This window comes from Erinaceus europaeus, chromosome 1 (genome assembly GCF_950295315.1).
Source record: "Erinaceus europaeus chromosome 1, mEriEur2.1, whole genome shotgun sequence".
In the NCBI taxonomy this organism is placed as follows: Eukaryota; Metazoa; Chordata; class Mammalia; order Eulipotyphla; family Erinaceidae; genus Erinaceus; species Erinaceus europaeus.
This window is the reverse complement of record NC_080162.1, coordinates 93,687,789-93,702,430: the sequence shown is the minus strand read 5'-3', so window position 1 is coordinate 93,702,430 and position 14,642 is coordinate 93,687,789. Positions and strand designations below refer to the sequence as shown.

General features: G+C 45.3%; 1 protein-coding gene across 2 annotated transcripts in view; it reads left to right on the top strand.

The window, feature by feature from the left end:
* Positions 1–14,642, top strand: part of GRID1 (glutamate ionotropic receptor delta type subunit 1) — a 955,154-nt gene that overhangs the window by 287,069 nt on the left and 653,443 nt on the right. For both annotated transcript variants that reach the window (XM_007530211.3, XM_060190942.1), the window contains exon 4: positions 10,405–10,610. In XM_007530211.3, the coding sequence (XP_007530273.2) occupies positions 10,405–10,610 (206 nt within the window). The remainder of the gene's footprint in view (positions 1–10,404; positions 10,611–14,642) is intronic.

Here is a 14,642-nt window from a genome sequence, read left to right as displayed (position 1 = left end):
TATTTGTGCTTGATTAGGTGCACTAAGCTTTCCCTACTCAGTTGCTGTGGTTAGCTGGAGACTGTGTGTGCAGAACTCTGGCTTTGGATTTGAATCCCAACCCGGCTCCTTTTGGATTTACGAAGACTTTGGTTAAGACATCAAGGTATAGTGAGAATTAAAATGAGATGATAGACAGAAAATTCTTAAAATACTGCTCAAATCAAGGTCTTAGTAAACAAGTTCTGTTATGAGTGTCCATACTATCATGCCACTGTGTGTGGCATTGGTCCTGCCAATCTATGGAAAGAGGCCCCTTACTTGTAGTATATAATAGAAGATAAAAATCATCTTTGGATTGCACTGGAAATCCAAACATGGCTGTTTAGGGCTAAAGATTTGAGAGGACTTTTCTGGATCTGCTTCAGGATCTTAAGCCAGAGAGAAGTCCAGGAAAATATGTTGATACTTCTCAAAGTACAGGGTGAGTCATGCTGTTCCCAGGCTGTGCATTATTGATGGAGGAACTTAGCTTCCTGTGCTTCTATTTTCTCATCTGTGAAATGGCTTAGTTATTTCCTCATGCCAGGCTGCAAAGAAGAGTATGCATGAGATTATCTAAGCATCCAGCAGTCCTGAGGGCAGGGGGGCATGAATGTTCTTGCCCTCCCAGATAGTACGGACCTGAAGGCTGGTGATGAATAGCCTCTTGGGGACTGGAGGTCAGTCGCTCAAAGTATGTTCCACAGGGTCTCACTTCCTCCCTGTAGGGCTTGTTGGTATGGGAAGGATGTCTGTGGGCAAATGTCATCTAACCCCTCTTCTGGAGAAAAAGTCCTCCAAAGCCACAGGACCTCATAAACCAATCCTACTCAGCTTGGAGGGAGAACTGCTTGAAATCAATACCAAATATTCCATTAGTGAAAGGTGTCAGGAACATCAAACTTTATTTGTGAAAATTCTAAGAATCATTAGCATCTTATGGATTCTTTTAAAATATGATTTCACTCAATTGACAGAAGGAAATTTCAAATCAAAGGGACTATTTATTGCAGTGGGAATAAGGGACCTGCCAGATAAAAAAAAATACATAGGAAGAGCCAGAGATTTGAAACATGAAAGACAGTAGCAGATCAACACTGCCGAATTTTATCCAAATACTGGAACCCAATTCGGAGCAGAAGTTGGTGAAGAATTATTTTATAAACCCATTTTCATCATAACATGTGTAAAATGCAAATTTCGATCATTATGTAAATTAGTTACTTGGTGTAATTTACTTAATTCAAAGCACTTAATGCAGCGTGGTATGTTTTTTCCAAAGTGCCAGAGTAGACGTTAATTTTAAATTGTTTTTAATCTCGATCTTCCAGCCTGATTATTTAAAATGTTTTCCCCTTGTGTTTGTATTTTAAATGGAAAGAAACAGAGTGGGGTGAGAAATGAATGTATTATGATACACTGATGTCCTCCATAGCTAGGACTCCAGGCAGAGGGCGTGGGGAGGGCTCTCACCGAGGACCCGTGTGTCTAGAATGACATGCACATTTGTGTGCATGTGTGAGTGCACAAATGCTGTTTTAATGCTATCACAAGGAATTATGCAGGTGACCCATTTCCCCTCTCTGGAATCTGCTCTCCTGTTTTGTGACTGGTTCTGAAACCTCTCTGAACAGAAGCTCTGTTGGATGTTATCACTCTTATAATGAGCAAAAATTTGTTCTCTTTCTCAGAGAGTTTGCGATGAGACTTTCCCCTGCAACCACTTTACAACTTAGGTATTTCCATTATCACAGAAGGGAGAGCCGACCTTTTTAGCCTTCTATTGTGTCATTTGATTATCAGGAGGTACCTCCTTCCTTGATGAGCCTCAAGAACAAGAGAGCTGATTTGTTCATTTGGAAACCCTTGGGGAGGGGGCATTGCCTGTGCTGATGAGAAGGTCTGAACTGATCAGACAGCCTCTGAACATATATTTTGCACTGTGCCAACTCACTGAAGGAGCAGATTGCTCTTAGGAGGAAGATGAGTTTAGCTCTAGTTTGCAGGTGAAGAAATGGGCTCACATGGGTGGCCGCTGAAGGTCACTGAACTAGTGAAGGGTGAGATTTGAACTCATGTGCTTATTTTCTGCAACTCTGAAGGAGTATGGCTACTGGAGTTTTTCTGTGTACCCCCTTCCAAAGCTCTGTACCCTAGTCACAATAGGAGAGTGTTTTATAATCATTTAGGTATGAGGAAGACAAAAAAAACAGGAGCTAAATGTCACTGGACAGGTAGTGCACTTCTAGATCCTTGAGGGAGGGGGCAGGCTATAATGCGAACACTGGGGAAAGCACCAGGGTTGGCCAGGAGGCAGAAGAGGTGGAGGAACCATGAGCAAGAGCTCTTTGTATTTTCTGCAGAAAAGAAAGAATGGACAAGAAGGAGTAAAGAGGTTAAGGAATGGCTGGCTGGAGTACTTTCAGTAGACTTTGGGACACGGGGAATTTTCTGGTAATTGACCCTGCTGTGTCTTCAGCAGGTGGATAAAGACACCAAGAGTGAGAGTTCCCTCTCAGAAGGCTAGAATTGGACTTACCCCATGACCCTGCAATTCCTCTCCTATAGGGATCTATCCTATGGAACCAAGCACAACCATACAGAAAGAGTTGTGTACACCTATGTTCATAGCAGCACAATTTGTAATAGCCAAAACCTGGAAGCAACTCAGGTGTCCAATAACAGATGAGTGGCTGAGCAAGTTGTGGTCTATATACACAATGAGATACTACTCTGGTATTAAAAATGGTAATTTCACCATTTTCAGCCCATCTTGGATGGAGCTTGAAGAAATGATGTTAAGTGAAATAAGTCAGAAACAGGATGAATATGGGATGATCTCACTCATGGGCAGAAGTTGAAAAACAAGATCAGAAGGGAAAACACTAAGCAGAACTTGGACCGGAGTTGCTGTATTGCATCAAAGTGAAAGACTCTGGGGTAGGTGGGGGAAAGAGTTCAGGTCCTGGAATATGATGGCAGAGGACCTAGTGGGGGTTGTATTGTTGTGTTGAAAACTGAGAAATGTTATGCATGTATTTACTGTCATCTGTAAAACATTAATTCCCCAATAGAGAAATAATTTTTAAAAAAAAGTGAAAGTTCCCTAGAGGAGGTGATGGGGTGTGGACCATAGCTGGTTGGTTTGCGTGTGGAAAGGGTATTCTTAGTATCTTCAGGAATTTATTATCCCTGCATGGAGCAGTTCCTCCAGGGTCTCAAGATCCAGATGTCAAAGTATTTGAATACAGAAAAGAAAAATAAAAAGAGAGATAGGATCCAAGTGGACCTTTGGGGGAGCAGGTGATGGGATGTCACTCGAGTTATTCCAAGAATGGGGGGGGCGCTATGGACTGTTGTCTGGGCAGTGGGGATCATGACCAAGAAAGGGAAGCCCCTAGCCCCCACCTTCCACGCCTTGCTGAGATTCTTGGTCAGTAGCATAATGCTTTAGTGCCCCAGAGGCCTGGACCTGGGGCATTTGTCTTGAGAGACCTATCCTCCAGTCACAGGGAGAGGCCTATTTTACTGCAAGCCTGCTGAAGAAGTCATATCTGTGTGTCTCATCTCTGCTTCTGCCTTGGCTGAACTCCTGTGGACCTGCTCTGCACCTGCCTGACTACCAGAGAGATGAACTTTATTACACCTACAGGGATAGATTGCAGCAAATTACTTCAAGCATGAAATGCAGCCTTTAAAGGGAACCTGTTCTGACACACCAGAGGTACTCCTGAACAGCAGAGGAGAGCTACTCCCTCCTCAGTCAGTCTGGGTCTTGCCTGTAGGTCTGAGAGCTCTGAGGAGAGGGAGGGCAAAACTGCTGCTCTGTGCCCAGCATCAGGGCTGGCCCAGAACAGTGTTTGCCAAATATTTAAGGAAGGAAAGAAGAAGTAACAAAAGAAAGGAAGGAGAAAGAAGGGAGATAGGCAGGCATGAAGGAGGGGAGGAAAAGAAGCAGGAGAGATAAAGGAAGGAAGGAAGGAAGGAAGGAAGGAAGGAAGGAAGGAAGGAAGGAAGGGGAGGAGATGCAGAGCTGGTAGTCAGGGTCTGGGGAGCAACAAATGAATTCTGGGCAGGGGGAAGGGAAACTGCTTTTGGTTGATGCCACAGCACGTGTTTATATATTTTTTATTTTTTAAATTATTTTCCCCTTTCGTTGCCCTTGTTTATCATTGTTGTTATTATTGTTGTTATTGCTGTCATTGTTGTTGGATAGCACAGAGAGAAATCGAGAGAGGAGGGAAGACAGAGAGGGGGAGAGAAAGACACCTGAAGACCTGCTTCACCGCTTGTGAAGTGAACCTCCTGCAGATGGGGAACTGGGGGCTCGAACCAGGATCCTTAACACTGGTCCTTGTGCCAATTTTTTTTAATGGTGACTTCTTCCTCACCTGCATGCCCAACTTACATCATACCTAATTCTATAGCTATTTTATGCTTGTGATAATGATGCTGGCATTTTGGATTGGTGTTGGAGAGGAGAGTAGGCAATAGAGGAAGAAAGGAACTTCTGCAGGGGACTTGGGAATGAACTTTAATTATGGATAAGCTATATCTGGGGAGACATTCAAAGCATATATTTTGGCACCAGATAAAAGGGAAGTTAGGGGGGAAAAGCCCCTAGACTCTAAGTTAATATATCAGCTTTTGGAAAAACTGGCAGTAATTCCCAAACACTTCTCACTGTGAGCTCCTATGTGAGGTGACAGCCTTCAGACATACACATGTATATTATAGATGATAAAATATTCTTTATGGGTACTCTAAGTACTTGGACCTTTCTTGGAAATTGAAAATTGTAGGGGAAGCAATTTGGAATGTGTTCTTTCACTTCAATTACTTTTCAGAAGGAAAGTATTTAAAATGCCCAGTGACTGTCTGAATTTTTTCCCCGAGAAACAGTGGGGGCCTGAGTCACAGCTATCATCTTAGATTTTTGAAAACTCTTTCAGCCAATTGCAATTCCTTGCCTACTGGGGCTTTGCTTCCATCAGCCATGACACTGTTGTGCATTTGCTGAAGTCACACCGGGCTTCAAGCTGGTTCTTGCTTTGCTTCAGATCAATTCCACAGACTTTCCCTTTTCTGATTTTGTACTAAAACACTGCAGCTTGGGGTTGGAGAGAAATGAGAAGGAATAGTTCCTGTTTCCTGTGTCCTAGAGTTATGAAAGTTGAAGGAGACGTGGATTCTGATTCAAGGGTCAGAGATGGCTTCCAAGGGGTGACATGACTTGAATTGGATCTTTTTTTTAAAACTCTATTTATTTGATCAGACAGAGAGGAATTAGGGAGTCGGGTGGTAGTGCAGTGGGTTAAGCACATGTGATGTGAAGTGCAAGACTGATGTAAGGATCCTGGTTGAAGCCCTGGCTCCCCACCTGCAGGGGAGTCGCTTCACAGGCAGTGTAGCAGGTCTGCAGGTGTCTATCTTTCTCTCTCCCTCTCTGTCTTCCCCTCTTCTCTCCATTTCTCTCTGTCCTATCTAGCAATGGTGACATCAATAACAACAGCAATAATAACTATAATAACAAAAAAAAACAAGGCCAACAAAACAGAAAATAAATAAATATAAAAATTTTTTAAAAGACGGAGAGAAATTGAGAAGGAATGCAGACAGAGATATACCTGCAGCACTACTTCACTACTTATGAAGCTTCCCTCCCAATCCCCTTTATCTGGGGACTGGGGGCTTGAACCCAGATCCTTGTATATGTTCATTTAACTAGGTGTACTTAACCAAGAATTGAATTTTGAAGGAGAATAGTGTCTGCAAATTTCTAATTGGGAGCATCTAAGTATAGAGTCTATGTGTGTGGTATATATTTGTGTGGTGGAGGTGATGGTGGTGTGTGTGTGTGTATTGTGATGGGTATGGCAGCTGTCTAGAGAAGGGCAAAAATTATTTTTTGAATTTGGGTGATGATTTCAGGTGGTGGGAATATGTAATATAACACAAAGACATAAATAGGGAAAGCATTTAGAACCAGAGAGTTACATTCCAGGCTAAGATACATGTAGTTTATTTTATGCACAATATACAAAATCTCCAGAAGGGCTTTTGTTTGGCAATTGGTTGATGCTTTTGAAAATGTTCATCTCTTAGTGACTTTATAATAGCATGTGTTATTCATGGAATGTTTTAGTGGAGGGCTGTATCATGAGCAGACTTATACTTAGAAAAATACTGTATTTTACTGTGAACTGTAAAACATTAACCCCTTCAATAAAAAATGAAAAGAAAAATTCTGGCAGAAAGTGTGGGGGCATCAGGGCCATTTCACAAGTCCAGAGAGGAACTGATGGTATGGACCTGGGAACGAACCATGGAAATGAGCTAGAGAAGAAGTTGAGATGTCTTGGCCTGTCAAGGTTATCTGGTGTTGCTGTTTTCTGTTTCCAGCTGACAGAGCAGACGATGCTAGGGGAGGTGCAGGAGGAGCTGGGACTGTGGTAGGAGTGTGGAAGGGGAGGAGATTGAGAGGTAGACGGGAGCAGAAGCATGTAGGGTCCTACATCCTGAGGAAAAGAGGACTTCAGGATCTTAAATTCCCCCTGATGGCTCAGGTCCATGGGGGCTGGCTAAGCAGAAGGCAGAAAAGAAGCTGAGAGTGGTGGAGCTATGAGGGCTTGTATTCTCCATGGACGTATGTCCTCCTGGGTCTTGGAATGGTTATAGGCTTTCTTGGCACCTTTTATACCCTGGGGAAAGGAAATAGCCCTATAGGTTGAGATGGGCTGAGGCGAGGGGACAAATCCCCTGTGTTGGTATGCTTCTAAATTCTGCTTCTAAGACCCCTTCTGTTTCATTGGTTTAATCCTCCCTGCTTAACACTGTATTCTATTTACATAATCACTGTTAAGTAAGCACCACCCTACCTCCAGGGCATTGGTTTAATCCTCACTGTTTTTCACGCTTTTTCCTTCTCCCCACCCCCCTATCCTACGTACATCCTCTTCCAACCTGACAGTTCAACCTCAGGATATATAAGGACAGGATTGTGATTAGAGATAGCTTAGATTGCGCTGCGCTTCACATGAATAAAGACTGAACTGCGTACCACTCAGCCATGAGTCCCTGGTTGTCCCTCTCTCCTGCCCGCGAAGCTAGCCTGGCACCCCTGAAAGGGGTTTGTCTCTCCATCTGAGAGGACTGGCTATGCTGTCATGCCTAATCAGGTACTGGAGCCTTACCTGACTCATGGGCCACTGGACACATGCACAGAGCTGTGCAGGATCCTCACTCATGTAAATGTGCAGAGAGCAGGCTTATGCAGACACGGTCCGTCTCAGCCACTCTGAAGACCCACAGTGACCCTGCATGCTATTGTGTCCAGTGCCTGCAGAGGAAGAGTGGGAGCTGGTAGAAACAGGGTCTCAGACTGTCACCTTCATGCCTGTCCTAGGTGATTGATTCTCTCTGTCTTGGTTGGCATCTGTGAAGATATCAGGGTCAGAATCCAAGCCACAAGCCAGTGAGGACCATTGTAGTCCAGGTGGAGGGCTGGAGAAGGTACTTCTGAGCACTAGCCTTGCTCCAGGGCTGGCTCACATCTATGTGGACAGTGTCACAAGACAACTTTTTAAAGATATGGGTCTTGCTCTTTCACTAGAGTTTTCCTAAGCTATACTAGGTGCATTTGAAGAATTCACTCTCAGCTACTTATTGCTGAGAAAAAAATCATCTTCAACTGTCACGACGTACAACAACAGACATTTATTATTTTTTTATGAGTCTATAAATCAACCAGGTGCTTTTGCTTTGGGCTCCCTAGTGCATCTGAACTTGGCTGTCATGTAGCTGTGGGTGGCTGGCTGGCTGGGAACCATCTTGACTCCTCTCCGTAGGTGTTCCTTCCTTTAGCAGGCTAGTCCAGGGAGGGCACTGATGTGATCTAGGAGCAGAAATGGAAATGCACTAACACTTCTTTCAAACCTCTATCTGTCTCCTAGGTCAAACAGGTAGTTTTTTTTTTTTTTGCCTCCAGGGTTATTGAGGCTTGGTTCCAGCACTATGAATCCACTGCTCCTGGAGGCTATTTTTCCCATTTTGTTGCTTGCTCTTATTGTTGTTATAGCTGTTGTTGTTGTTGGATAGGACAGAGAGAAATTGAGAGAGGAGGGGAAGACGGGGGAGAGAAAGATAGACAGCTGCAGACTTGATTCACCACCTGTGAAGTGACACCTCTGCAGGTGGGGAACTGGGGGCTCGAACCAGAATCCTTATGCCGGTTCTGCGCCATGTGTGCTTAACCTACTGCACTACCGCCCAGCCCCTAGCAGGTCATGTTTTGAACCCTGAGTAGGACTAACATGGGCCATAAAAGTGACAGCTTCACAGGCCAGGAAATAGACCTGGATGCAGTTTACCTCCTGGACTAGGGAACATAGTCTACACCAGACTGTTTAAAGACTTTCTCAGGCATTTCTGTATTGTACCACTTGCTGCATTTGATCTCTGCATCTGCAGTGTTTGGTGTGGTTGCTACCAGCCAGGTGTAGTTGTTGAGTGCATCTGTAGAACTGAGTGTTGACTTTTTATCTATGTCTATTTATTTTTTATTTTTAAAGTTAATTTATTTGATAGAGACAGATAGAAATTGAGAAGGAAGGGGAAATAGAGTGAGAGAGAAAGAAAGAGAAAATATCTGCAGCCCTGCTTCAACACTAATGAATCTCCCCCCACCCCCTGCTGGGACTGGAAACTTGAACCTGGGTCCTTTTGCGTTGTAGTATGTCTGTTCAACCAGGTGTGCCACTCTCCAGGCCCTTTATCTAACTTTAATGGTTTGACATTTACATTTCTTTCTTTCTTTATGCATGTATGTATATATGTATGTTTTTTATAGCCACCAGGGTTGTCACTAGGGCTAGGAGCCAGCACTATGAATCCACAGTTCCAGGCAACCATTTTTTCCTTTCTATTTACTGGGTAGGACAGAGAGAAATTGAGAGGGGAGGGGAAGATAGGGAGAGAGAGTCCTGCTTCATTGCTCATGATGTGTCTCTCCTGCAGATGTGGAGTAGGTGCTCAAATCTGGGTCCTTGTGCATGGTCATGTGCACTCAACTGGGTATGCCACTGCCTAGTGCTATGAAGTTTACATTTAATCATGTAATCCATGGCTGTTAATTAATTGGCTGGTGTGAGTCCAAAGGAAGCCATCATTGGCACAGGTGAAAAGATGTTGCGACCTAGATGTAGTCCACTTGTGCAGTGGCAAAATAGACATGGGGACCCATGCCATGATAAGGGTGCCTAGGAACTCACTGCTGATTTGGAGATGGGTGTCAGCTGGGTTCTTTTTGCCTAAATGTAATTGACAGGCTGTGCTGGGCTTAGGAGGGGGAGGGACCATGGTTGACACCTGCCCCGAGTTTTCCAGTTGTGGAAAACTTCACCTTGTTGGCACTTTGTATTCATTGAACCATCCCTGATCTCTCACCCTGTCACCCATTGTGATCTATTAAGCTCTGAGAAATCTCTTCAAACTTTTTTTTTCAAGAGGCTTTTGAGGCCACAGTTCTCCAAGGACTGCAGCAGGTTAATGGGAACAGTATGCCTTCTCTTGGAATCCGAGGGATGTGGTGGACAGCCTGGGTCTATGTGTCCCAGGACCCCACAGGATGGGGGCAGGTTTAAGGTACCCTGTGGTCCTCCTTTAGTCACTTTTCCTCACATGCCAAACTGCATTAGGGGGACACACACACACACACACACACACACACACACACACACACACACACAAACACACACACACACACACACACACACACCTACCTATACCTATCATCCCCCCACCCCCAAACCAGGTAACATGGAGTTCTGGTTGGACTTGGGGCAAGAGTCACTCCAGATTGAAAGAGTAGAGGAGTAGTATTTCTTGTGGGACAGACAGGTATATGGAATAGGAAAAGGTCCCAAATCCAAGGGCTGGAGTGAGAGGAGGAAACTGTTTAGTCATGGGATGGGGCAGAACCAGGGTTGAGCCTGCTCTGGTCAGAGAATTCTGTCACCATAGAACAGATTAGGAGAACTGGAGGGGAGGTTACCATGAGGGAACACAGGACACACATAAGCAAGAGAATAGGACTTCCAGAATATCCACTCCCACTGGGTGAAGCAATGAGGAGAGAAGTGGAGCTCACCCCAAAGGCTGTTTTCTGACTACAGGACCTGCTGTTCTACAGAAAGTACTTAGCCTGGGTGGGCTGGAAGCAGCCAAGGGGTGCTGGGATATGTTCCAGTCTCTGTTCAACAGACTGTTGAGGCAGACTGAAGAACAAGTACTGGAGTTTGCAAATTCTTTTCCTATTAAAAGACAATCCTCTCTTCCTTCTCCTCCTCCTCCTCCTTCTCCTCCTCCTCCTCTTCTACTGCTCAGATATCCGTGGGCTCCAAAGCTTTCTGGACCAGGCCTCCCGCTTGGGCCTCGATGTCTCTTTACAAAAGGTGGATAAGAACATTAGCCACGTGTTCACCAGCCTATTCACCACCATGAAGACAGAGGAGCTGAACCGCTATCGGGACACGCTGCGCCGTGCTATCCTGCTGCTGAGTCCACAGGGGGCACACTCCTTCATCAATGAGGTAGGTGAAGACATGGAGTGGGTGGTGATGGTGATAGGGCCTCCTGAGGTCTCTGGGGCACCATGGAGGAGCCTGTGGATGCAATTGTGCAGGGCCAAAACAGAATGCATGGGTGCTGATGGGGATGACATGGAGCACAGCTGGCTCCTGATTGGTTCCCAGCAGTGACCTAAGACTTGGTCAGCTTCTTGAGTGGCTGTGTCCAAATCAAGCTGGAGATTTCTGAGGCAAAGCTCAGGTCATTGTTTTGTTTGTTTCTTTTAATTTTCCTCTTTATTGACAGACATAAGCCTCAAGGGTTAAAATAAATTCCCAGCACTCTGTAGAGGTAGTGCCTTTGCCTTGGGATTTGTTAGCACCGGAAAGAGGTGTTGCCAGATGATCTGTGTGACCTGCATTTCATTGTTTGCTGCTTTATCTAATCAGTGAGGCTTAAAAAAAAAAAACACCTCTGTGAGGAGTTAGACCTTCTTACAAGACAGGAACCACTGGCTTAACAAAGAGTCTGCTGATTTGAGGACAGGCAACTAGAAATACTTGACAAATTGGCTGATGGATGCTAGCTTTGGAGAATTTAAGGGCAGAGAGATGGCAAGCTGGAGTTGGCCCTTCTTTGGCCTGGATAGGTTGTAGGGGGCGGGGAGAGGAGACATTTATTGGCATGGTGTGCCTGGGAGGGGAGGGTGAAGGGGGCGTTGGGTTAAGGGGTAGCTGAATGCTCCCTGCTGTTTTCCTTTCCCTCACCTTTGGACCCTCTGTGATGGAAAGCAAAATGAAGTGAAAGGCAGAGAGCTGCACTAATTCCATTTGATGTACTTTGCTTGCTTATTCTGCGTTCTCTAATTAATTATTGCTCCAAGTGCTACCTCATGCATCAGGAACCAGCACGAAGCCCACTGTTCGACAACTTAAAATTCAAAATGCCTAATTGGTGCAGCTGGCCAGCAGTCCTGACACTCTGGGCTAATCAGGCCCTAGGCTCACACTGGTGGTCAGCCAGGCTACGATGTCCTGTAGGCGCAAGGCATTTTCACCGGAACATATTCCCCTGTATGAAGTGATTCAGTCCAGTAATGGGCAGCTAGGATTAGCAGCATTAATGTGTCCAGGCTTTCTCAGAATATTTCCTGCAGTGGATGTGCCAATGTCAGCTCAGAGGAGACCTTTTCTCCTTATGAAAATCTCCCCCAGCCAGAGTCTGTTCTGGTGATGCCCACTAATTCTGGTGCTATTCTAACCCCCTTCTCTCTATTCTCCAAGCCCTGGCCTCCTCTCTTTTCTGCTGCTACTCTGTTGTTAAGTTTAGGAGTGGGAGGAAGATTGGCTTTAGAATGAGAACTGTTTGGGGTTTGACCTTCGTTACCCCACTTAACTATTTGTGTGACTGTTACCAACTAGCTCTGGGTTTTCTCACAGATTACAAGCATTTAGTTGTGAGAGATACAAAGAGCATATTTAGTAGACTAGGTAGAAGGTAGGAAACACAGTACTGTGAGTCAGCCACTCCCTCCAGTAAGGAACAGCTCTGGATTCATGTGCCATGTGGGTCTATAGGTGTTTGGGACAGCTTGTGGAAAAAGATGAGAGTGTTCCTTTGAACTTCAAAGCTTTGTTCTCTCTCCAGGGGGATGTGAAAAGTATGTTGATATCACTGGGATACTTAGTTTCTCCTGGTATTGCAGGTTTTGCAAATGCATTGTTGCCTGCTCCCCTTACCTTGTGTCTGGAGAAATCTTAAAAACAGGAATGCTGGGGGGTCTGGCAGTAGTGCAGCGGGTTAAGCACACGTGATGCAGAGCACAAGGACCGGTGTAAGGATCCCTGTTCAAACCCCCAGCTCCCCACCTGCAGGGGAGTCACTTCTCAGGCGGTGAAACAGGTCTGTGGGTGTCTATCTTTCTCTCCCCCTCTCTGTCTTCCCCTCCTCTCTCCATTTCTCTCTGTCCTATCCAACAACGAATGACATCAACAACAATAATAACCACAACAAGGCTACTACAACAAGAGCAACAAAAGGGGGGAAAATGGCCTCCAGGAGCAGTGATTCATGGTGCAAGCACTGAGCCCCAGCAATAACCCTGGAGGCAAAAAAAACAAAACAGGAATGCTGATAAGATGCATCTTCATGAACTCTTCTTTTTTTCTTGAGGCTACCTGGCAACTCCTGGATAACCTGCCCATTGCAGTGGGCACCCTGAGAAGTTTTAGAGAGAGGAGGGGATGTTGGAAGAGGTGAGACTTCTTTCTTCTTCCCTTTCTTTCTTTCTCTCCCTCTCTCTCTCTCTCTCTCTCTCTCTCTCTCTCTCCCTCCCCTTTATTTTCTTTATTGGGGGTAATTAATGGTTTACAGTCAACAGTAAAATACAGTAGTTTGTACACATGTAACTGTTGTTAAAATTCGGAGGCTCTTGCCGGGCGGGCTAGCTTCACGGCGGGTAACAGAGACTCGGAGACAATGGCTGGGCAGGGAAGCTGTATTTCTTTATTCAGGAACAACGATTCATAAACTAAGACAAACTAATCACCAAACAGAACTCTGCTGTCTCTTTGCGGCGGCACAAGCACTCTTTCTTTTACTCTGGAACTCAGGAACCCTCTCTTACTCTGGAACTCAGGAACTCTCTAACTCTGTCACTCTCGAACACTGGCGGGTTTCCTAGGGGCGGGGCCAAGCGGCCCGCGAAATTAACTGGACTGATCCAATTCTCTTGGCGGGGGAGGGCTAGAACAAATCAATGTAAAGCATATGACATGTAACATTTCTCAGTTTTCCTCATAACAGTTCAACCCCCTCTAAGTTCTTTTCTGTCATCATGTTCCAGGACCTGAACCCTCCTCGTAACCCCAAAGTCTCTTACTTTGGTGCAGTACGAGGTAAGATTTATTAAAGGGTCAGACATACCACCTTTCCTGCTGGTCTCAGCAGGATTTCTTCTTTTATATTTATTACCATGACCCTCCTATGAGCCTCACCTATCTAGCAACTGCTTTAGGAGCTTGGGTAATTTGCCTCACCTTCATAATCTCAGTTTCTTCACCTGTATGTTTTTCAGAGAAGCAGATACAGCAAAACATCTGGCATAGCTTCTCAAGAAGCACCCATTCTCTGCTCATTGCACACGTTCACCATTTTCCATCCAGTTGAATCCAGCCTTTTCTTGGTTTCTAGGCTCTGCAAGGATTTAACACATAACCAAGACTGGCTTGAAGATGTTATTTCCAAGTGGCTAGTTATGCAGACTCCTGCAGTGTTTGGATACAATCAGCTTGGCTGGGCTTTGGCCTGTTGCCTTTTCCATCCCTCAGGCCTTGTTTACGAAGTCTTTGCTTTGCTGGGTACTATGGGGCTGGGGCTGTCCCTGGAGTGTCTGCTTTCCACTGAATTGGCAAGAGGGAAAAACCCCTTCTAGAGGTGGCCAGAGCCTCCAGAAGTAGAGCACTGGGCTCTGTTGCCTGTAGCACTTCTTGGTCAGAATCTTGGTTGTGGTTTCAAATCCCTACCTTTGGGAGGGGAAGATCTCATCACTTCCAGGGTTCTTGTCTGGGCATGGTGGGGCGGTGGGTGCAGCCCTGCCCTTGGTGTGTGTCTTCTAATCTGCACTCATTACAGATGAGGAGAGTGAAGTGGAAGAAGTTGAATGACTTGCTTATTATGGTCATGCAAGTGGCCACCTGGGGATTGAACAGGACTCGAGTCCTGATTTGGCTCACTTCAGAGGCCTCTCTGCCATGCTGCTGTGACTACAGATGATATAATGCATTGCAGTGACTTCAGTGTTGGCCTCTTGGTGTATGTGCGTGTGTGTGTGTGTGTGTGTGTGTGTGTGTGTCTCCACTGTCTCTAGCCTGGGCCTAGCAGGATTGTTATTATAAAATCTTCTTAAAATTTTATTTATTTTTAATTTTCCCCCTTTTGTTGTCCTTGTTGTTTATCTTCATTTTTGTTGTTGGATAGGACAGAGAGAAATCAAGAGAAGAGGGGAAGACAGAGAGGGGGAGAGAAAGACATCTGCCAACCTACTTCACCACTTG